Here is a 23782-nt window from a genome sequence, read left to right as displayed (position 1 = left end):
TACCCAGTCATGTTACTGCTCCAATACTCCTCCAGGTGTTTCTGCTTTGTACCAGTTACTTTTCCAGCCTTTTGTTGCTCCTGTTCCAACTTTTTCTAGACATGTTGCTGCATCAGATTCACTATCAGCTCATATTTTCCACCAGTTTCATCCTCTGACATGATGTTTATCCTCTCCTGGGAATAAAATATGACCTGATGAGATTCTATTTTATTTATTTACATACTGTCTTTGTGTCTGTAAAGTTCAACAACATCTGGTAGAGGAAAACGGAGACTGAGTCTGTGTCTGACCACGAAGAAAAAAGAAAAGCTTTATTTTTCTTATCAAGATACATTTAAGGATACAGACGGAATAGAAAAAAAAAGTTTCAGTTTCAACATGTTGGTCTCTGAATTTTAGAAAAATCCACCCCGTCACTTCCTGTTGGAAATGACCACCTGATGGAGGGTCACGGAGCAGTTTCACTCTTTACATGTACAAAATATTCCAATATGCCAATTTTCCACTTTATTAGCTACAAGCTGGTTGGCTCTGCCCTCATGTTCTTAGAAAACCAGTTATCCCTCAGAGCTGCATTTCAGGGATTCAGCCTTAGATAATTGTACAAATAGAAGAGGGGGGGGGGGGGGGGGGGGGGGGTATAAACAAAGCAAACAAAACAAACTGAGATGGTGGAAAACTGCATTTACATCATCATCATCACAGTCATAAAAATGGTTTCTTCTCTGAACCAGCTCTCTCCTGTGAGACTGCATGTTGCTGCTTTTATCCGGAAACGATGTCCACTCAGACTGGGTTTTTTGACATCACCAGGATAATCCGGGATTTCTTGCTCAACTACTACATCGTACCTAAAAGCCAACATTGTTGTGTCAAGAGCACGAACGGGTCAGAACCTCAACTTTTGTTCAGTTTCTCGCATCTAAAAAAAAACCCAACGTAGACCACAACATGGGTGTGATGAGCCCGGAACGGTAAGTATAAATAAGGATTAAATCCAGACTAAAAAAAGGTAAAAATCTGGTGTTTTTCCTCCTGTTTGGGTAAAACGTGGCTGAGCTTTACAGCACGTGCAGCTGTTGGCACATTTACTCCTTCACATTTCTGCAACCTGATTGTGTGAAAGGAGTAAATAATGACTAAAACAAAGCAACACTCTGCTTGTTTGAACCTGAACACACCTGAACACACCTGCCTCCGGGACCTTACATGCACCTCTGAGGCAAACACGGGATGAACCCCTGTAACGGGGAGTTCCCGACACTTGATGCGGTCTCAGATGGACCAGATGCTGGAGGCAGCTCCGAGTCCGCGAGCAGAGTGAAATCTTCCTTTCCAGAAAGAGAAAGACATGGAGGACAAACAGCGTGTGCTTGGTTACCATGGTTACAGGAGGAGACTTATTGGCTTTTGAATGACACATTTAAAAACGGGGGATGAAGTTAAAGAGTGACAGAGTGGATATTAAAATAAAATAAAACATTCGGTCAGTGTGTGTGTGTGTGTGTGCTGAAAACGTCAACATCTGGAAAGAAAAGGACTAACAGAAAGATGGCATGAAAACAGATAAAATCAGATATCCCCTGGCGTGCTGTGCTGCCTCTAAGTCATGGCCTGAGCACAGACCCCCCCACCCCAAAAAAACACCCCACCCTCCCCCCACCCCTCAATCCCTGTGTCCTGTTAAAATACCCCTCCCCCCTCCATCCCTCCTCTTCAGTCCTCCAGAACGATGGGCTCGTTGGTGCTGGAAGGAAGGAGGGGCAGGGCCAGGGAGCGAGGCGGTGGCGGCGGCAGCTTGATCCGGACCAGGAGGTGAGGTTTCCTCGCCGCCCGCCGCATCTCAGACTGCGTCAGATGTTTCCTCAGAGCCCTGAAGAAGGAAAGTACCAAAACATAAGATGATCAGACCCATCTAAATCCATCTGTGTGGTTTATTAGAAGACGTTTGCAGACACTAGGAAGCAGCAATGCTAACATGTAGCATAGCAACATGACGGAAAGAAACGGCTAAAAGACTCTACCAAGCATCGGCATCCAAACCAAACACAGTTCAGATCCCAAGCAGTTATATGGGAACGTAAGAACAGCGCTGTCCACTTTACAGCTTCTGCTAATTTCTCCACTTCCAGACATCCCAGCTTGAGTTCTGACAGGTTACAACATGGATGGATGGTTTTGTAGTCAGTAATTGGTAAAAAAAAAAAAAAAAAAGGAAATATTTAATGTGACCATTGCTTTGATGTGTGGCAGTCTTGTTTTAACCAGCTCAGGTAGTAATGCGCCACTACCACCACAAGGTGGCGTCAGTTTACCAAAAACTCCTCACTGTTGCTAGACTCCAGTACAAAGTGCATCTCGCTATGAAACATGCAGAGACAAAAACCAGAAGCTGATCTCTAAATCTGATTCAGATCTTTTGTCAGTTTGGTCGAAGACTTGTGTAAAATGTGTAAATAACAAATTATAGTTTATAAAATAGATAAAATAAGTAAAAGTACAATATAATAAAAAAATATTTATAAAATGCTAAAAATGACATTAAGTTTAAAACCTTTTTAAAAATGCATTTAAAACGATAAATAAAAAGGTGTAAATAAAATTCCTCAAATACAAAATTTATACAACTTAAATATATCTACAATTTATTTCACATATATTTAAATTACGGCTCTCAGATGATTAAAATTTTTAATCAGAATAATCACAGCTTATAAATTAATCATGATTAATAATAAATCACCATTCGTGACAATGCCTGAAAACTGCTCGTTTTTACTGTGTTGTATTAACAGAACGAGCCAAAGCTCACTTGGGTTTTTCTTCCCTTTTTTACATGAAATGATCACTTTAGTTGTAATAATCAGTTCAATATTACATGAAATCAAGACCTTAAAAACATCTCCTTTGTGCCCCCTTTTCCTGGTCAGTATTCCTGACTGGCCCCCCATCAGACCTTCTCTAGACCCGCCCCTTCACAGCTGAAGTATAAATCCTTTCTACCACCTGTCAGCTACTGTGTTAGAGAACGTCCTGCTCTGGTTCGGATTATAAGATCCGTTCATAATTTCTTTCACCACATTCACTATAAATTATATATATATACTGTATATACATATATATATATATATATATATATATATATATATATATATGTATATGTATAAGGCTGTCAAAAATAATGCGTTAACGGTAACAAATTGATGTAACCAATTGAGTTACAAATTTTAACGCACTTAATGCAAGCGCAGCACTCATCACTAATGACGGCGAGACACGGAGGTTCATGTTTCACACCAACACATATTTAACCCAAAACTATTGTTTTTGGCAGAACCTTTCTCTAACACAGTAGCTGATTAATTTTGAATTTTATACGTCTTTGTACCAAAACAATTTATTATTTACAGGCTATTATGCTGGTATTTAACTGGTCCAACCCACTGGAGACCAGACTGTTCCAGAACCCGAACTAAGACGAGTTTGTCACACCTGGTTTAAACCCTAACAGTGGACTGGAGAGTGCACCAGATCTGCTACTGGTGCTGCAGCATGATGTACCTGGTGTCTTTTGTGGCCACAAACACCACAGGGTTTGGAGCTTCTCCCTGGCTGACTTTCTGCCGCTTGATGACCGACTGGGACGTGGTCCTCATGCCAGAGGTGTTTGGCCTCCCATTGGCGGGGTAGGGGACTCCTGTAGCCTGCAGAGACATAGAAGAAGACTGAATGGATCCCGCTGAGGCAAACAGGAAGTTGTGATGTGTACCTGCAGACAACCGTGTGAATAAAAGGAGAAAACATGAGGAACACTGACGCTGTCGAAGCCTCTCTTTCCAAGCAGGCTTTGTCCTACTCGAGGCTGACTGGCCTGGTTCCTGTTGATGGGTGTCGGAGGTCCTCTGGACGCCTTCAGTTTCAGAGGAGCAGAGATGGCTGCAGAGACAAAGATCAGAAAGGAGTCTTATGGACCAGCATTGGTCGGTCAGCTTCTGCTTCAGTCAGATCACATGACAACGTCTCACCTAAATCCTTGACGATGGCGGCCAGAGACTGCCGAGGGATCACCTTGCTCTTCAGAGGAGTTTTGGTGGCTTTGGGGAGCCGGATCATACCTGAGGAGACAGAGTTCAGAAGTCAGAGGCCTGGATCACATGACCACATGAAGAAGGTTCTGGATGTGTGTGCATACACTCTGCTTTCACGGCGTTGGCGTTGATGGAAGCGTAGGGTCTGCGTGCGGCGCGACGAGGCTGCAGGATGTCCTCACACACCCGCCGGGCGACGCGGGTCAGCTTGGTGGTCTGCAGGATGAACGTCTGCCGGTTCTTGGCCAAAAGCTTGGCTCGGCCCTCGTTGCGGGTGAACGGGGACAGACCCTGGACCTCCTGGCGGGTCATGTGGGCACGGGGGCCTGACTCCTGGACAGAGGGGGAGGAAGAGGGGGGCTGAAGAGGAGGAGGGAGAAAATGCCTGGAAACCAGTGGGCGGTCAGACTTACAGAGCCAGCTCTAGCAGCTCCCTCTAGCTGTGTGGGGGTCTTCAGACCTCCGTATTTCTTCCAGTAGATCCAGCAGGAGGCACACAGTCTGCACTGCATGTTGGGGGGGCCCCAGGCGTACCACTGAGGAGACTGGGCCGCTGGGGAGGCAAAGGATTTACACAGAATGTTTACTAACAGATCAGCATTAGTTACATTTTTCCTGCATGTTTGATCAACATGGCGACCAGACTGAAGCTGAAACAGGAATCTGAGACAATCTGAGCTGCAGTTGACAGACAGGTTGTTGCCTAGCGACAGGAGACAGAAGGTTGAACTTACTGTGACAGCTCTCACAGCTGAGTCCTTTCTGAAAGCCCGCTGCTCCGTTTATACCTGGCTTCGTGCCTGGCACCATGATCTGGTTCGGGTTGGGTTTGGTGCTGGTGGAGGAGCAGAGGGAGGTGGTCACAGACCAGTTTGGTTCACATACAGTTTGAAAAGGGAGCAGAAACTCAGAGGATACAGATACTCACTATGTGGGGATGTAGACCTGTTTGAGTTTACTGTCTGCCTCTGCTGCCTTCAGTCGTTTCTGGAGGAAAATATCAGATGATTAAAGACGTGGTACAAGTTAGGTCTGGTAGGAGTCAGGTCTGATAGGAGCAAGGTCCATATGAGTCAGGTCTGAAAGGAGTTAGGCCTGGTAGGAGTCAGATCTGGTAGGAGTCAGGTTTAATGGTATTTTTGGTGCTGTGAGGCGACTGACCTGCTGAATGTAGCGGTCGGTGGTCTTCCACATGTAATAGAACTGGACCACGCTGGCCAGAGACTTCCAGGGAAGCTAAGGACACAGAGACCTGGTGTTAATCCCTGTCTGTACAGACAGATTACTGCATCTGGTTTTCATTTTGAATCTTTTACAAGGTCTTGATGAAGAGAAATGATGAAGATGTGCTGCTGTGGCTCTGACAGAGTCCCGTTTCTAGACTAAACGCTGAGCCTGGATTCGGAGCCTTCTGAAGCCGACACCGAGCCTGAACACTAAAATCTGACAAATGTCAACCAGACGCAGTTCAGCGCCTCATCACTGTGTGCTTACACCCCCCAGGTTCAACCTGTTACCACCGGCTCCAGTCTTCCTAAACCAGCAGATCTTCATGGTGACTCAGAGAAAAGAGAAAGAGAGCTCACAAAGTCCTGACGGATGTCGTTGAAGTCTTTGCCGTATTTCTCCAGAGCCTCCTCAAACAGCATAGCCTCAGAGGCGCTCCACTCCTCCATCTCATCCCGGCACAGCACCGGACCCCCCTGAGGAACCAGGGTGGACATGGCCTTGGCCAAGTCGTAGTTGTTCTTCTGCAACGTGTCCATGGCGTGGAACTGAGAGGAGAGAGAAAGCATCAAAAGTTGCTCCAGGGCTCAGGTTCAGAATTAAAGGTGTGGTTTCCATGGTGTTCATGTGTCACGCCTCACCAGTGTGATATCTCTGGAGGCTGCCGCTGCACTCATGTGAAGGCTGGGCTGACGGATGGAGCTGCTGCAGTCCAGGGCCCGAGCGAATGTCCCCACAGCTCTGAAAGCAACAGACACAACCACTGAGCTGGTTCAGGCGGGAACTGGGTGACTTTTCTACAATAACCACTAGAGGGAGGCAGATTACTGGCAGCAGCCTGGTTCTTGAACTCTTCAGTTTTCCAGATAAATGAAGAAAAAAAAAAATTAAGCAACATGAAAATAAATAAACACATATTGAGATCTCAGGTCACATTGAGACTGATCCGACCATCGAGTCTGTCAGAGTACTACCAGGAACTGATCATCTAGTTGTCCACAGCTTAAAAACTTTAGGACAAACAATATATATATTAATATTCATTTCCTGCACCCAGAGAGGAGTGGAGGCAGTTGCTATGGCAACAGGATCTGGTGACGGTGGTGTAAATGAATGGCAGATGGCAATAAAGCTTTACCTTGCAACCACCAGGAACTGGTCGATCTGAGGGTCTTTGAGCTGGTTGTTGGGGTCCCACACCTTGGTCTCTAGCTTTTCCTGGACCCGGTTGTCAGATTCACCTGAAACAGGACAGAACTGGTTCAGCATCTGATTCTAGACACTTCAGGAAGAAAAACTCTGAAAATGTTTGTCTCACCTTCATCGAGCTTGTCAGGAATCTCAGCCTGGTACTTGGATCCGACACGAATCTCCCCCTGGTCCGCCAGCAGGGTCTTCTGAACAGGATCAAACACCAACGAGTAGAAGAAACAGTCCTGGACAGAAGAGGTGGAAAAGGTGACAGCTGAACATGGACAGGTGGTGCAGAAACGTGATGAAGAAGCAGACCTACCTCTTTCTCCAGGTAAGAAGCCAGGATGTCAGTTTCATTGAGGAGGGTGACGTTACATTTTCCCCTGAGGAGACAAGAGGAGGAGACGGATGATTCAAGGAACTCACAGAGCGGAGACAAACATGTTTGCCTCCTTATTTCAACCTAAAGCTCTGAAACAGAATGTTAAAGATTCTGAAGGTTTGATGGAAAAAAATAACAGACAAGACTCTTTGATGTGTTTAAAAACTCAATTATATTAAGTTTATTCCAAAAAAGTTAAAGTACTCAGTCTGGGTGCAATGTCGTGTGTATTCAGACTCTATCTGGTTAATCCACAATGATCCATGATAACAGCATCATTTCTCACATTTCATCATAAAAAGATCACTATCACTACTATGTTGCTAAGAGACCTCTATTTAGACCTGGACATGATGATGAAGCCACATCCTAATGGCAAAAAAAAAAAAAAAAGATTTTAAAGATGTTCCTCAGTGGACGTGCTACAGACCACATTACACCTTTGTTTAACCCACGAATATTTCTTTATTAAAAACTATTTTTTTCTAAATTGCTTACAAGTAAAAATTTACACACTTTTAAAATGTGCAAGATTATTATAAAAATAAGCGCATTAACCTCTGAGCTGTCCTCTGGCGGAGCCAGATTTGTGGTTATGCTACAGCAATTTATGAAAAAGATGGTAATAGTAGCACTCCATGTGACTACAACATGGTCCTCACACATGTAAATAAAGTTTTTCAAGATGTCATTGACAGAGTGGATATACTGCTGTTCCCTGTGCTGGAGCGACCATGTTAATTATCTGTGCTGCAAACGGCTCAAAGGCTTCATTTCTTATGCGGACTCAGGCTGTTTGGGGTCCGACCTGAGATCATGTTTGCTTTCTATCAGGCTGTTCTTGGTAGCATCATCAGATATGGTACGGCTGCGTGGTTTGGGACATTAATAGTTCAGTCTAAATCTGGACTCATAAATATAGGGAAAACAGTAATAAACGTAACTGGGTCAATAATCAATAACCAGTAGCTGCTCTGTACTGGGATGCCTCAGTCCAGTCAAGCCAGCGACGGATGCAGGCTGATGTCAGACGGAGGAACATCCATCACTGATCAACACCCATTTGACTTCTATCAAGTCTGACAAAGGCTGGAATTGCAGCGTGTCTGACAGTGAAGTTTAACCATCACTCATGAACAGAACGATACAGCTGCAGCATCCCTGCAGCAGCAGTGATGCACGTCTACATGCTGTTCTACATCAACACTGAAAAATATCACCGGCTGTTTGATTTTCCAAATTTAACATCTGATGAGCGCTTCAGTTGTAATAATTAGCTAATTATTTTCTAAATTCTAGGCCTTGAAAAAGATTTTTTTTTAAATATTTCTCTGACCTTTCCCTGGTCAGTGCCCCTGTCTGGCCCCCTCAATAAAACTTTTCTAGACCCATCACCTCATTCATGGCTCCTAAAAGATAAACTTGCCTATCCAACATCTGCACAGCACCAATGCTTTACAGAAAACATCCTCTTCTTTAATCTTGACACTCGCTAGATATCTGAACCTGATCCACCTGATCCTGATCCATCTGGCTGCAATATGACCAGCAGGTTTTATAGCCGTGTCACCAGCAAACCTCAGCCAGTAATGAAAATAATATAAAATAAATGCAAACAAAAGGCTGTCTAATTGAAAAGGGCTCCCGCTTTACGTCAACATCCTGCTAGTTTCCTCCTCCTCAACACGAGTTCAACGATAAATAAACTACAAGAGAGGCGGCGTTGGGGCAGAAAAGCCGATCAGCTGATCACTGACAGTCCCGACATGATTCAAGGAGCAACAGGAGAGAAGGAGGAGGAGAGAGCTGCACAGCACAGAGACAGAGAGATACTGGAGCAGCAACGTTTGCGCTAAAGTTAAAAAAAGAAGACAAAAAAAAAACAAAAACGTAAAGTTAAGCGTGGGTGTCGAGCCACCTCACCACAGCAAAGCACCCACATCCCTCACGGGTGCCCTGGACGACGGTATGTCCGAGGTGACTGTGGCCCCTGGCAAACAGTCGCATGTACAGCTCGGACAGCTGCTTTATGAATGTGTCCGACTCATGCCAGGACAAAACTTTTCCACTTGTAGAGAATATCAGGTTTCTACAGCGTCATGTGCAGAAACAGCTATCCAGACTAGACTAATGTAGAGCCGACGTTGCAGCTTCATCACTTGCTGCTGCAAAGCCAAACTGGTTGCAGGAAAGCACAGAAGTGTCACTGACACCAACTGAGGGAAGCGTTTGGAGAAACAGTAACGATTAAAGATGGCTGGCTGAGAGCAAGAGGTCTCCGCTCAGCAGTCTGCGATATTTTTCCCCTTGCACGCATGGATCATGCTTTTTTTTTTTTTTACTCCCATCACCAATTGCCACACGCCAGAATTCCTGCTGTGGGCCTGAAGACTCCCATCACACACAGCTTAAACACGGCTTAAACTGTCCAATCAGGAGCAGTCAAAGATCAACCAGTGAGCAGAAAGTTCTGCGTGTGTCTGAAAAGAAGAAAAACAATGCTCCTCTATGGCTGGAATAAAGCCAAGAAGACGTTTCTGATGCACAGTGGCGCCACAAAGCAGCTGAGCTGGAGTTGGTTTAGTGAGGATAGCAGGTAAATAGTAGCAGGAAAAACTGGAAATGAGGAAAAAGTGAAAATATGGAAATAGTTTCTGTTGTGTGTTTGTTTCAATGCCAAAGTTTTTTCTCCTGAAAGCGAAGACTTGAGGGAACGATGCAGGTGAGAAAAGGCTTGGTCCCTGTTGATCTGTGTGTTATTTCCACAAAGTTCTGTTAGTAATAAATTCTGCTTTCTTCTTCTGGTCGGCCTTTATGCTGCTATATCTATTGATACTTTCATTTTACATCATTTTTGCCTCATAATCTGAGGCTGGAAACATCATGTCTGATGCTGACTGGTTTATACTGGGATTAAAAGCTACAGCTTCTACAGACCGGACAAAAAAAGTGAAAAATGGCTTGGAGTTTTAAGGGTTAAACCATGCTAAGTTGGTACTAAGGGGCCAAGAAGATGGATGGTTCCACGTTTTCATGTTTCCAGCAGATTCTGAGCCTAGCATCTGAATGTAGAGCTGAAATGGAGACTCATAGGACCAGCAATGTTTCTCCATCTTCTATTGTCCAGTGTTGGTGAGTCTGTGTGAATTGTAGCCTTAAATTTTAAACTTAATAAAAACACAAAACCTTTTGAATATTTTTCAAAAGAACATGTTTTAGTCACGATGAATTATAATAATAATCCACAACTACATCTGCAAGTGTTTTCATGGGAAAATATGTTAACAGCATTAAAGATGTCCTCTCCTGGTGTTTTCCCTCCAAACTTTTCCAGAACGATTAAACCAGGACTCCACCGGTCAAAGTTCCCACAGTGATTAACAGGTGGTATTAACTGGTTTGATCCAGAATGTGTCAGAAATCCTGGTATGTACATGACTTGGGTTTGTTTGTTGTGACTCTAAAAACTTTTGTTATTTTTCATTGTCTCCAAGTACCCCAAGGAGTACGTGTACCCCCCAATTTGAGAACCAGTGGCCTAAAGATGGTTGTGGGTGGAAATCCCAGTAAATACTCAGACCAACAACCATGCCACATTCAAAGTATCTTAAATCCCCTTTCTTCCTCATTCTAATGCTCAGCTTGAACTTCAGCAAGTCGCCTTCACCACATCTACGTGACTACATGCTGCCGTGTGATTGGCTGGTTGGATATCTGTGTGAATCTTAGTGATAAAGCAGTTTATTTGACCATTTTCCACCAAACTCATACCGTATGTGTGTAGCAGGTAGGGATTCAAACTGTCGGGACAGGAAGAGCTCCCTGTGTTTGAGCTGGTGTTTCTGTTGTTCAGCCAGCACCGGCTGCTTCGACTCCTCTTCAAATTCCCCTGCAAACACAAAACATCAACGTCAGTGCTGCTTCTCTTCCAACAACAACCACCACTGTTCTAATACATGTTTACAGTCAGGCTGTCATAGATCCGTCCAATTCAGCAGAAACATGTTTTCATTCATTTAATCAACATCAGTCCTGAAAAATAAGTAAATAAAGAAGTACTTTCTGGTGTGTTTTCTGGTGTTAAATGCTGTCTGAGAAGCACAATAAGTGAAAGTCTCGAAAGGATCTGATCTATCATCATCATCATCTAACAGAAGACGATGTTTCCATCTGATGAAGATGTGATATAATGTGTGTCGGCCACTAGATTGCGCATTCCTAATTTCAGGCTGGTGAGTAATTTGTTGCGAGCTGGAGGGGAGGGCCGAGCTGGCTTCAGCTTCGTGGACTCCGCCCCTGCACTCAGCCACAGGAAACCCTGTGAGTAAGGGCACGAGAGAGAGCGAGAGAGAGAGAGAGCGAGCGAGAGAAACAGAAATATAGTGAGAAGGAAAGCACCTTAAGCCACGCCCCTTTTCCTGTTAACCTCTCAACCCCCCTCCTGTCCAGCCAGTCCCTGCCAAACAAAGCAGGAAACCCTGTGTACCAAACCTGAGGCGCCCATCCCCCCCCAACATGCATCCCAACTCTTCACACTCACACACACACACACACACACACACACACAAGGAAATTCAGATTTAACCATGTGTGTGCCGAGGCCCTCGGGGATAGATCAACACTCTTTTGTTTAGCACAGAGAACTAGTGTATGTGTGTGTGTGTGTGTGTGTGTGTGTGTGTGCGTGCGCATGTGCACATGTGTGCATGCACAGAAGGAGGAAGAGGAGGGGAGAAGAAGCTGAGGCAGATAAAGTGATTCAGAAGAAATAATCAGCAGCAGACTGAAGATGTCGGTACATTACTCCGTGGTGCATTCAGGAACCTCTCAGCTTCATTCACAAATAGTTACAGAGATGTGACGGTGAGCTGATCTACAGCTCAAGACGTTGATCACCTCGAACACCTACGTTCATTTACAATTACAGAAAAATACGACTGGAATAAAATTAAATGCACAAATGCATAAAAAAAAAACAAAAAAAACAACAATAAATAAATGAGTCAAATAAATTAGATATGAGAAATCAAAGGAAAAAAACTGACTTAAATCAAATTAAATAAACTAAATTAAATAATAAAAAATACTACATAAATAATAGTAGATAAAAATAAAAGAAATGAGATGAAAATAAAATAAAATAAAAACAATTAAATGAAAATAAATAAAATGTCTTTAAGGCAGACCAGTAAGAAAATTAGTAATAACATTAAAAAAAAGAGAGAGAGAAAGAAAATGACTGAAATACAACAAAATCAAATATTAAATAAATTAATAATAAATACACGATAAAAATAAAGTGGTGTGAAAGTCTTTGCCCCCTTCCTGATTTCTTATTTATTTTCGCATATTTGTCAGACATAAATGTTTCAGATCAATCAAATTTAAATATTAGTCAAAACAACACAAGTAAACACAAAATGCAGTTTTTAAATGAAGATTTATATTATTAAGGGAGAAAAACTCCAAACCGGCATGACCCCGTGTGAAAAGCGATTTCCCCCTGAACCGAATGACTGGCTGGGCCGACTTCGCAGCAACAGCTGCGGTGAGGCGACGACCTGCAGCCAGTCGTTTCCAGCGCTGTGGAGGAGTGTTGGACCACTCATCTTTGCAGAATCGTTGTAATTCAGCCACATTTGAGGGTTTTGGCATGAACCGCCTCTTTAAGGGCATGCCACAGCATCTCAATAGGATTCAGATGTTTTGGATCTTTGTCCAGCTGCAGAACCCAAGTTCGTTTCAGCTCGTTTTTTGGTCGGTTGGCTACTCCTGCGATAGTTCGCCATGGTTCCATGTTTTCACTATTGGTGGATAATGGCTCTCGCTGTTGCTTTAAACCGCATAAACGATGCTGGGAACGCATTTGAGGGAGGACCTTTTTGACTGCTGCACCAGTAAACCTGCTGAGCAGTGAAAATGGATGGAGGAAGTTCAGAACATGAAGCTGCAGCAGACGTTGAACTTGATGACATATCTGTTGCCATGTAGACAGTTTTAAAAGGTCCGACATGAACCAGGGGTCAGATGTCACTGGTTTGCTGGACCTTACATAATGAACCTCTGGTCTCTTGGTTGCCTCGTTCCTGGGTTTGGAAGTGTTGGTGGACGGCCAGCTTTATGAACCGTCTTCAGCATTAGACACGTGCTGCTCACCAGTCCAGATATTTTAGATTTAGTAGACAGTTCAGAATATACAGAAAACAAAGGTGTTTGATTAGTGCTGGAGTCTGGTCTGAGACCAGTGGTTAAACTGGTGCAAGAATAGCAGCAGCATCCATTTTAGGTGTGGTTGGTGCGTAAAGTCTTTGTGTGGATGAGTGCAGCTCGGGGGGGGGGTGGTTGAACGTGATCCAGTCTGCATGTCATTAAGACCCTCCCCACTGTCTCCTCCTCCCACCACACCCAGTCTGATCACACACAGGGCAGAGGAGGAGGAAGAGGAGGAGGAAGAGGCGACATTATATTTATTCTAAAATAGCGTCTGATCCTGATGAAGACGAGCTTCACATTTGGACAGAATGGATCATATAGACGATCAGATCCGGTTCTGTTGGCTGTAAAAGTCTACGTGTGTGTGGGTGTGTGTGTGTGTTAAAGATGTAAAACATTTTTTGTAACGATTTTTATTGATTTTGAAGTAAAATATTTATTAGAAACAAAGCATGAGAATAACTTTTTACAATTATAAACTTGTATAACTATATATGTTACTAATAATAAACACTGACGACAGTCAACAGATTATTTACAGAAATGATTCTGTCGGTTTTCTTAACCCTCCTCTTGTCCTTTGGGGCCATTTTGATCTCAAAGAAACATCTTATGTTTCTACCATTTATAATTAAACAGTTTGAAAACAATGGGGTTGTTGATACAGTCATGTCAGACTAAAGGTGTGACGAACTATTGACAAGCATTAAATAAAAGGTCAGCTTGGTGGGTCATTTTCACCCCAGAGGCACAAGCTTTGAACATCCTGAAGACATAATTAGGATGAAAATGTTTTATTAAAAAAAAATGTTACATATTATTTAAATTTACATGTAACAGTCAAACAGATAATTTACAGATTTACAGAAATTAGTTCATTCATTAGCTGTTCCGATTATACATTACGGGTCGCAGGGAAGCTGGAGTCTATCCCAGCATTTTAACAGGTGAGAGGCAGGTACACCTGGACAAGTCACCAGTCCATCGCAGGGCCAACACAGAGACAAACAACCTTTCACACACACACACACACACACTCCTAGGGAGAATTCAGTGACCAATTAACCTAACATGCATGTCTTTGGACGGTGGGAGGAAGCCGGAGAACCGACGCATACACGGGGAGAACATGCGAACTCCACACAGAAAGGCCACCACCTTCAAGTTCGAACCTCCCCCCAGCCGAGGCTCGAACCAGCGACCTTGCTGTGAGGCTGCGGTGCTAACCACCACACCACTGTGTAGCAGTGGTGCAGTGGTAAATAAGGTCCCCCCCTTAAACATATTCCTGCTGCAGGTTTAGTGGTGCAGCAGTGAAAAAGGTCCCCCATTAAAGAAGCGCTGCGAGGCGTCTACTCACTCGCATTGCTGTCAGCCAGAGTGTTGAGGTTGCCTGAGATGTCTCGCCTCCTGAACAGACACACCACCTTCGCCTCCACGTTCCCGTTGGCCGTCTGCAAGCACACAGTCGCAAGTTAAAATCAGCGTCATTCAATCCTCTGTCTTTTCATCCAAACCTGGGCTACAAATATGTTTATGAGGGAAAGTGCACTGGTGCACATGGTAAAAAATAATACTCGCCCAAGTTGAAGTGACACTAAGTCTGGTTTAGTTTTAATATAATAAGTCAACATATTATTGTGAAGCATTTTTAACTTTTTGTTTTGTCTACAGCAGAGCCATACCCAGGCATAAGCAGCACTGCTGCTCATTGAGTAAGAGTGATTTGTGTTTTCATGACAGTCACCAAAAGTCTCCAATAACATCAGAAACTCACTATATTTGTTGCTTTTTTTTAACCAATCACTAAAGGAGTCTGCAAACTCTCTAAATTATATACACTACAAGTTACCAACTTTTTCTAGACTTGCACAGGTGCATGTCTGGTCAAAAATTAGGTGCACTGCTTCAATCCTATGTGCACATGCAGATGGTATTTTAAATCCTGCAAACCTATCAAATGTTGCTTTGTAGAAAAACATATGCACCGGACTTGTTTTAATGAACATGTTTGTGGTAAATACATTAGCCCATGTGGCATGATTAGCGAGCAGCAGTACAGGATACACTGCATATGGCTGGAAGTAAAAGACTGGAGCAAATGGTCACGCTGGTTGTCTTGAGGCAGAAAACCTGATCAGTCATGTCATGTGACCTTTTTCTTCCACTTCCCACACTTCCTGAATTGATAGAAACTTTAGGATCAGTTAAACGCCACAGGTAGTGATGGTGCCATTCCTTCTACATGGACTGTACTGGACCCCTGTCCATCTATACTGGACCCGTCCGTCTATACTGGACCCGTCCGTCTATACTGGAACCCTGTCCGTCTTACAGACCTGCTGGTTTTCCTCACAAGCCTTTAATGTAAGAGTGTTATATAAATGAGGTTAATCCTGAGACTAGGAAACAACCCAGTGTCATATGCTCTGGTTATATAAGTGGGTCCTGTACCAGTGTTCAGTCGTTACAGCAGTTTATAGACAGCCAGGATGTTACTGAGCTCAGACAACACATGTTTAAACAGCATTATAAGGGAGAAAACCAACCTTGTTGAGCTCCTCTATTCTCCGGATCAGGTACGGGTTGCTGGACGAGTTCTCAAAGTAAACATAGTCTGCAAGGAGAAGAAAAGAAGTTCAGTAAAATCCATCATTCAAACACAATACATCCCAGTAAACAGATGCTCAGATAAAGCAGCTTCAGCTCATTGTGTTAATGGTTGGGACTCCTGTAAGCCACATCCACAGGCCAGGAGGTCAGTGGGCTAAAGTCTGCAATCAGCCATCAAATCCACCCCACTGGGAAAATTCAGGGATAAAACTAAAACTGAGGAGGACAGACGCTCATTCTGAACACTTCTTAGACCCACGGCTGAATGTAGAAATCAGGAAAGAGCTAGAAAACTAAATTAAATCTTGTTTTTATCATGAGTTAATAGTCATTAGTTGCAGCCCTAGCGTTAAGTGTGAAATGGAAATCTTTACATGTCTGATTGTTTACATGTTCACATATGATATCAGTTGATAAAAATGTTTTTAATCTGACATGTTTGTTCCTGTTAGAAATTTCCTGTGAAAACAGAAGAAATAAAGGCAGCACTAATTGATCAGCTCCAGTGGTTTGAGCCGGCATCAGAGGCTACAGTATACATATACAAGCTCATCTGCTCCTTTTTAATACCTTTAAACTAATGAATGAGTTCTGATGATTGATGCTTCTGGTAGGGCTGGGCGATTAATCGATAAAATCGATAAATCGAATTTTCCATTTCTGGAGATTAATTTTTTTGAAAATTGGGATTTTTTCCATAGTTAGTTAGCAGCAGACTTAGCCCTCCCTCCACACCAGAACGGTGTTTGTCTGACAGATTTTCAGTAAAGTGACCCTTCACTCATTTAGGGATTTAGCTGTACGTATAACTGCAGTGAGAAATGCTGCAAACCCTTGTTAAGAGACAACCTTCATCAGGGGAATTATTCCTGCAGTGGATCCTGTATGATAAGGATCCAGATGGAAAGAGATCACGGATGCATTGTGTGGCATATTTCAATGTAAGATATGAAGTCGTTTATATGGTGGAAGAGCTATGACATTATATGCTTTATTTTTGCTAGCATTCATCTATATAAACAAATGAATGTTTTAATAAGTTTATTTATGTTTTGTAAAAGAAAAGGAAAAAAAATCGATTAAAATCGGAAATCGGATTTGGTTATAAAAAATCGGAGATTTTATTTTTAGGCCATATCGCCCAGCCCTAGCTTCTGGCTACAGGGCTGCAGATCTGGATGCTCAGACAACACTGAGGCTCATATCACTCAAACCTGTGTGTACATATCATTAGTGAGAGAGGCTCTAACCAGGTATACTTCTGCTCTTTCTGCTAAACTGTTGTTAAACTGTGTAAAGCCAACTATCTGCAGTGAATTTCAACCCCTGGCAGAAACTTGGAGCCCCTGCAGGTCAAAGGAATAATCAGGAACAATCTCAGCATCTTGTCTGGACACCTCTCTCTCGTCTTTGCAGCAGAAGCTGTGGAAACCTCCTCCTATGGTGGGACCAGTACGTCGTGAAGATCAGTGGTTCCCAGCCTATTTTCCCTGAAGACCCTCTTCATGCAACTGTGTCAAAAAGCACCAGCTACTCTGCTAAACGGTAGCTGGAAGTCAAAGCTAGCTGGATGTTTTTCCTGCTTTCTAAAGAAACGCTTCCAAAAAGAAGCCTCCCAAGTCCAGGTAGAAGTCCTGTAGCCTTTCTATCCATGTTCTCAGAGAGAAATCCAGAGATCATTTGTAGGATTTATTTATTCTTCACACAGCAGAGGAAATTTAGTTGGAATTTACTTAATTTGCTGTTATATTATTTTGTTGTGTTGGCATCAACAGATAGCAACAAATACATTTCTTTTACAATAATCACATAAAGGAAATCTATAATGGTGACGTCTGCAGGACGGACCTTCTAGTGGAGGCTTCAGACTAGTGACTGATGATCGGCGACCTTTACCTCCGTTAGTATCAAATCTCAGTCTACAGTGAAGAATTCTGTTGTTTTAAATCAACAGTGAGTCTTTAGACTGTCACTCCAGACATGGAGCCATCATCCATCATACCACTAAAACCAGTGTGTGATTGTAGCATGTGATGCTGCTCCATCTGGTCCACCACCCACTAACAGGGACAGACTGTCTCCTAGGGATATCATTTTGTTTCTGGTGCATCACCAGGAGCAGAGATGGAGAGGGAAGGACTCAGAGAGGATTTCTTGCTCTATTTAACACAGTGATGTAAAGCCTGAACAGGGAAGCATCACCTCATTGTTCACAGCGAAGGAACACAGCATCTCCAGTTACATAACACAGAGGATGTGCACGCAAAACAAGGCTCTTAAGAAAAGGACGGTGGAGATCGCTTTGTTTTAAGGCAGCCATCCTCTGTTAAACCAGCAGAAGGACCAGTGATTCCAGAAGGACACACTGGATTCCCACCATGTTATGAAAGGACGAGTTTCCGCTGATGTGATACACGAGAAGCATCAGACAGAAATAAGATCAGAAACAGAGTGTGTGCTGACGCAGCTGTGAACGGCTGGTGTGGATGTCCTCGTCTCGGGTGGTGCAGCGTGCCAGGTGCTGGAGGGTGATGAAGAGGAGGAAGGCCTTTGACTAATCTCTGGAGAAGATAATGATCTTACATGCTGCCTGAACACTGTGTGCTTCTGGTGAAGTGATAACCTACTCACGCAGAGCTACCTGCACCGAGCGGCTGCCCCCCCAACACACACACACACACACACACACACACACACACACACACACACTTTATAGCTACATTATATAACCCCACATCTAAACTGTATTACTTCATATCACTGTAAAAGACAGCATGAAGTTTGAAACTAATAACTACACATCAGTAATGTGTCACCACACAATAAAAACATATTTCCTCCCCAAGTCACACGGGGTCACAGTACAGCGTTGCAGGTAATAGCATGACCTTTTGACATAACTCTTTTTAATCAAATTTGGTCTTTTTTTCCCCACACATCTTTGAAACTGATGCATTTTACACCTTTTGGTGAACTAATGCAGTCTAGGTTTCCAAGAATTCAGTGGAATCGCTCCTTTATCCATATGCTCAGCGTTGTTTATTTACGTGTTGACAACACTTTCTGACATAGCTGTGCTGTTGGCCGGAAACCGACCAATCAGAGGACAAGACACATCAACCAGTCTCCATTTCCAGAGTGTCAAATCTCAAGTGAGTGAGGACGGTTTAGCCGAGCATACGGTGACAGAACTGAAAGTGCGCTGGTCACCGCTGCGAGGACATTGGTCCACATGTGGACACAGTGGACTGTCGCGAGGGTGATTCTCTACTTGTAAATACTGTTATTCTCTAGCAATTCCCTAGTGTTTTCACTACTAGTTACCTCGTTCGTATCACGTACACGCACCAGTGTTTACCATGCGTGTACTCCGTTTTCATGCACGCGGTTGGTTTTCAAGCGTAACCCTTTTGGAAACGCTGTATTGGAATGACCATTCAGCTTGTTCTGCAGGTAGTGGGCGGGTCGGGACGCACAGGTAGAAATGATTGACAGACAACAGCTCAGTGTCCACTAGACAGATGGAAAGCTAGATTCACAAAGCAGCTATGTCTCAGAGCGTCTTTGAGGTGGAAGACTTTCCCGTCCTGAATCTCCTCAGCTACACATGAACCAGGTGGTCCTGCAGCGTATCAATCTGAGATGTTAGCGCTGTTACACTGGCCTGTCAGCAGCTCCAGCAGCTCTGGAAAGCTGTGGAGACTTGCGGCAGGTTGTGGCAGCTGCAGGAAGTGCTGCTGTAAGTTGCTGCTGCTACGATTTGAGCTGCTGTCTGTCACCAGATGAGGATCAGCAGGTAAAGAATAAAGTCCAGTGTTACTTTTACACTCCTCAGAAGCACAAATCTGTCCCATTGCAGGAATATTTCATCAAAAACGTTGGTGTTGCCCACGTATGTGTTGGTGGGCGTCGCTTCTATGCCTGCAAGGCGAGGACCCGCCTACCCGCATCTGGAGGGTGGGGCTGTGAGGTTTTAACATTTTCTCCACCAAGTATGGCTCTACATCACGAAAAACGAAATCTGGTTTTACCCTATAGGGGACGTTATGAGCCATTTTTAACACAAAAAAATCCCATTTTTTTAAAGAAATGTAATAATTACAGATTTTATCAACAGTATATGTGGTTTTCATAGCAATTAAGTAATACTGTGTTGTTCACATCTCAAAGAACACATTTAAGGGTGCACTACTAGGTCTGCACCTCTGTTTCATGACCAGGCTGAAAATGAAACGTACAAAGCTGCTGCTGGCTGAACCTGCGCTGGCTTACCGTCAGATATTAATGTCTTCAATTAAAATTAAACTTGAAAAACAAAGAAAATATTGACTGAAGAATTTAATTTTATTATTTTGTAGCAGTTTTAAACATTTTTAGGTTTTCTTTTCATCAATTTTTGCCTTTCTCACGACATCCCTCTTCACAGTAGCATCCATTACAGCTATATTTATACCAGTAATGGGATGTTCGGCTCTTTTGGCTCCTGAACAGCTCTTAATTTATTTACATTAACTTCTCACAAATTAATAGTAATTTTTTTTTTTACATTATCATCTACTCTAATTTAAAGTTTAATTTTTCACAAAAAATTGTTGCCACATAGTTTGTTTATAATTGGTGCAATAAAAATACATGTTTTTCCAAACACCGTGATTGATCATGATTAATAATCGTGATTACAATATTGATCAAAATTATCGTGATTATTATTTTGGTCATAATGACGCAGCCCTATGCACTACCCCTTTAATAAATATATATATATATATATATATATATATATATATATATATATATTTTTTTTTTTTTTTTTTTTTTTTTTTTTTTTTTTATGTAGTATCAGTTAGTCCCTCTGGGTACCTTCATGACCATAAATGTCCCATTCACTTAAATTAAAGCTACATCTTTTAATCTCACAGTCATTCCAGTTTAAACCTATTCATTCTTTAATGTCAGCATTTCATTTGGAAGAAAAGTCGGGATATTTGACATTTTTACTGGATTCCACCAGATTCTGCTGGTTTCCCATTAGGCAGATGCAGGAAATTCTGCTGTGTTTTTCTAGTTTCATTATGGAGTCATGGGACCACCAGAAGGCGCTAAGGTTTTTGGGGGTATTTTCGTGTGTATTTGTGAAGTAATTTCCTAATCAAAATTGTAACAATCAGAACTTATTTCACACAAACAAATCACTCTTATCGCCCCCTAGTGGTACCATGACTATAGGCTGCTAGGAAACATCCCATGATGCACTGGGTTCATCTCTGCTCTCTTTACTCTCCGTGTAAAAATATCTGACATTGTTGTTCATTCATTCGTGTTTCTCTTCTTTTTTTCTTAGCATAAATCCCTGCATTAGTTATGCTGTTTGTTGACTCAGTGGACTACAATGAATTTTATTTACTGACTATTTTATTTATAAGCCAACATTTACATACGCAGCTATAGTCTATCAGCTGATCTTTATGTAAATAAGACAAACTCAGATGTCCTTCATTCATATTTCCATCTTAAGCCTCTTACACACCGAACCGCCGTCAAAGCTCAGCAGTATGAAAACGGCCCCCTGCTGGGTCTCCTCACATTATCTGGGCAGAAAATAGCCCTGAACACCCTGCAAAGACCACGCCCAACTGCCAGCTGGGAAGTAATGTCGACGCCTGCGCGCCACATAAATCTCCAGCACAAAAAGAAGTCCAGCGAGGGGAAGAATGAGGAGATAAAAACACAGCATCACACCACTGCTGGTCAAGTTGGTGTGAAGTTAGTGAGAAGTCTGAAGTTGTGTTAGAAATGTTTGGCCTGTTAGTTGCAGAAGATATGGGTGGAAGTGTGGACTTTATGGCCAAAATCAACACGAGGAACCGGCCCAAAAGAAAACAAAGTGATTTTTACACTTAAAAATTAATCAAACTTATTTAAGCTACAAGGGATAATCTGAATTATATTTAGACATCCATGGTGGCATGGGCTCACACAGTGAAATAACTATGGTAACAAATTGTAATAAAGGTTAAAATGATACTTTTTTATAAAGAATTAAGATCACTATGTGGGGTAAGAAGCCTAATCCTCCTTTTTGAACCCCACTGGACTCATTTGGGCAGAAAGTTTTCTGTTTTGGTCCATTAACACAGATATATAGTATATTCATTTGAGTTAGCTTTTTAAAATTATTATTAATTCTAAACTTTATTTAGAATTTATTCATAAGTATTTTAAGGCCAGATTTTTATATCACAATATTAGAAAACAACTTGCAAAAGGGTGCACAGCATGTTCCAAAATCATTCACAGAAATAAACTATTAAGACATAATCACCAAATTATGCACCATATTTTGCAGAGCAGCGTTTAATCACCATGACCTAAATACCCTAAAGACCCCTGTGAGTGCTTACACAGCAACAAGCCTTTCAGACTGGCCATAAATCACTTCTACTTCCGCAACAAACTACTCCAACAAACTCCACTAATTTATAAACAACACAATAAGAGGTAATAAGCACTGAGTAAACAAATCAGCATCCATAGAAGAGTCGAGGTTAATTTTTACAAATAATATTTGCAGCTTGGTAATGATGGAAACAAAACATTGTCCTTTCAACAAACTCAAACAAGTTTTTCTAAACGTATAGTCTCCATCCAGTGGACACTATGTGCTGCCTTCATTTAGAAGAGAAATCAACCAGCTCTGGCACTTTTAAACTTGTGTCACATTATTTGTACAATTTATACATCATTAAATGTTTCCCTGCTCATTTATTCGCCTAAAACGCCGATAAACACGTGTAAAAATCAGGACAGGACTAACAGGAGCAGAAGGCAAATAACGTTAGCTGGTCTACATACAGTAACATCACGTGACTTTCAGCTAACTACGTTTAGCAACCAAAGTTAGCAAAGTTAGCTAACGCTAACCGCTGCAAATGAAGCACTATGGCGGAAACGATAATGAAATTAACCCATTCCCCCTGACCGAGCTAACAGAACTAGCTACAGGCAGACGTCGCTAAAATTATTTGAATATTATCTTAATCACAACGGCTAGCAGCCAACGCTATTATCATTTAGCTTCTGTTTTAAAATAAGAAAACATATGTACACACTACGACAGAAAATGTGAGTTTACGGTCGCCTCGTTTCTTTACAACTACAAGTACAATACGTTACGGTTACTATCCACTTTGCACCGGTTATTTATTTATTTATGTTTCAGTTATTATTATCTTATAACTTTGTTAAAGGGTTTACAGAACTGTCCGTCGTAGAATATTTTAGTGAGGAAATTAAAGCAGTCAGAACGAAACGTCGATTTTTCTAAAGTTGATTAAAAACAGTTTTATGTGCTGCATATGTGCCGCCTTGTAGAATCGAATTATATTTACAGCCAACTGTGAACAAACTAAGTCAGAATGTGTTTAGTCGTTTGCTTGGTGAGGTTATAATTTACATGCTTTAACAGACGTGTCCATCCAAGCAAAACTTGACGTACACATGAAGGCTATGAAGAGCTAGCTTTAGGTAGCGGCTAACCGGACAGACGGCTAGTAGCTAGCTAGCCGCTAGCTGTCGGAATCGAACAATCACGTTGTGTGTGAGTGTGTGTGTGTTGAAGGGGGGGTTCTCTAAAATATAAACCATTCCTTACCTCCCACTCGGTACATATTGGCCGCCATCCTCTTGTAATCTTATCAAAATCAGTCCCAGGGTATTCCCTGCGTGAGTAAAAATAGGGTGGGGGATCTATTTTATTCCTTCATTTATCTCCGATCCCCCCGCCGTGAAACAAAGCCGGCTCCGGGCACAAGCCGAGCTGTGGCGGGTAAAAAAGTTGAAAGTTTCCGTTAGTAATGCAGCGGGGGTTGTCCCCAAATAGACAAGTCCTTTTTTTATCGGCCCCACGAACGACCTTCCTCTCCTCTTCCTCACTCACTCATTCACACACAGCTAGTCTGTCTCTTACTCCACTCTTCCTCCCATCCTCCGCTCCAAGCTTCATCCTCCTCTTCTTCACCTCCGCTCAGTTCAACACACACACTCGCACACAAAACCACACTCG

The 23782-nt window shown here is 42.5% G+C and overlaps 1 protein-coding gene across 1 annotated transcript; it reads right to left on the bottom strand.

Annotated features, from left to right (window-relative positions):
* Window positions 1-287: 287 nt before the first annotated feature.
* Window positions 288-23782, bottom strand: mta2 (metastasis associated 1 family, member 2). Its single transcript, XM_041986540.1, has 18 exons — window positions 23372-23782; window positions 15657-15724; window positions 14468-14561; window positions 10666-10783; window positions 6832-6895; window positions 6637-6754; window positions 6457-6559; window positions 5960-6059; window positions 5678-5866; window positions 5253-5327; window positions 5020-5078; window positions 4826-4926; window positions 4505-4644; window positions 4196-4424; window positions 4029-4118; window positions 3821-3939; window positions 3565-3707; window positions 288-1876 (listed from the first exon to the last, which is right to left on the bottom strand). Exons 1-18 carry the CDS (start codon window positions 23397-23399, stop codon window positions 1720-1722), a joined length of 1995 nt encoding a protein of 664 aa, XP_041842474.1. The 5' UTR covers window positions 23400-23782; the 3' UTR covers window positions 288-1719.

Source organism: Melanotaenia boesemani, chromosome 5 (genome assembly GCF_017639745.1).
Source record: "Melanotaenia boesemani isolate fMelBoe1 chromosome 5, fMelBoe1.pri, whole genome shotgun sequence".
Lineage (NCBI taxonomy): Eukaryota > Metazoa > Chordata > Actinopteri > Atheriniformes > Melanotaeniidae > Melanotaenia > Melanotaenia boesemani.
The sequence above is the reverse complement of the archived record's forward strand: the minus strand, read 5'-3'. Positions and strand labels throughout refer to the sequence as shown.

What these genes read in the sequence shown, in the direction of transcription:
- mta2 (XM_041986540.1), bottom strand. Translation starts at nt 23,399, where the DNA reads ATGGCGGCCAATATGTACCGAGTGGGAG. An exon ending in CTACCTGCTACACACATACG is followed by an intron (nt 6,896 to 10,665) that starts GTATGAGTTTGG and finishes TTGTCTCCTCAG; the next exon opens with GGGAAAATGTAACGTCACCC. An exon ending in GTGGCCACAAAAGACACCAG is followed by an intron (nt 1,877 to 3,564) that starts GTACATCATGCT and finishes TTCCTTCTTCAG; the next exon opens with GGCTCTGAGGAAACATCTGA.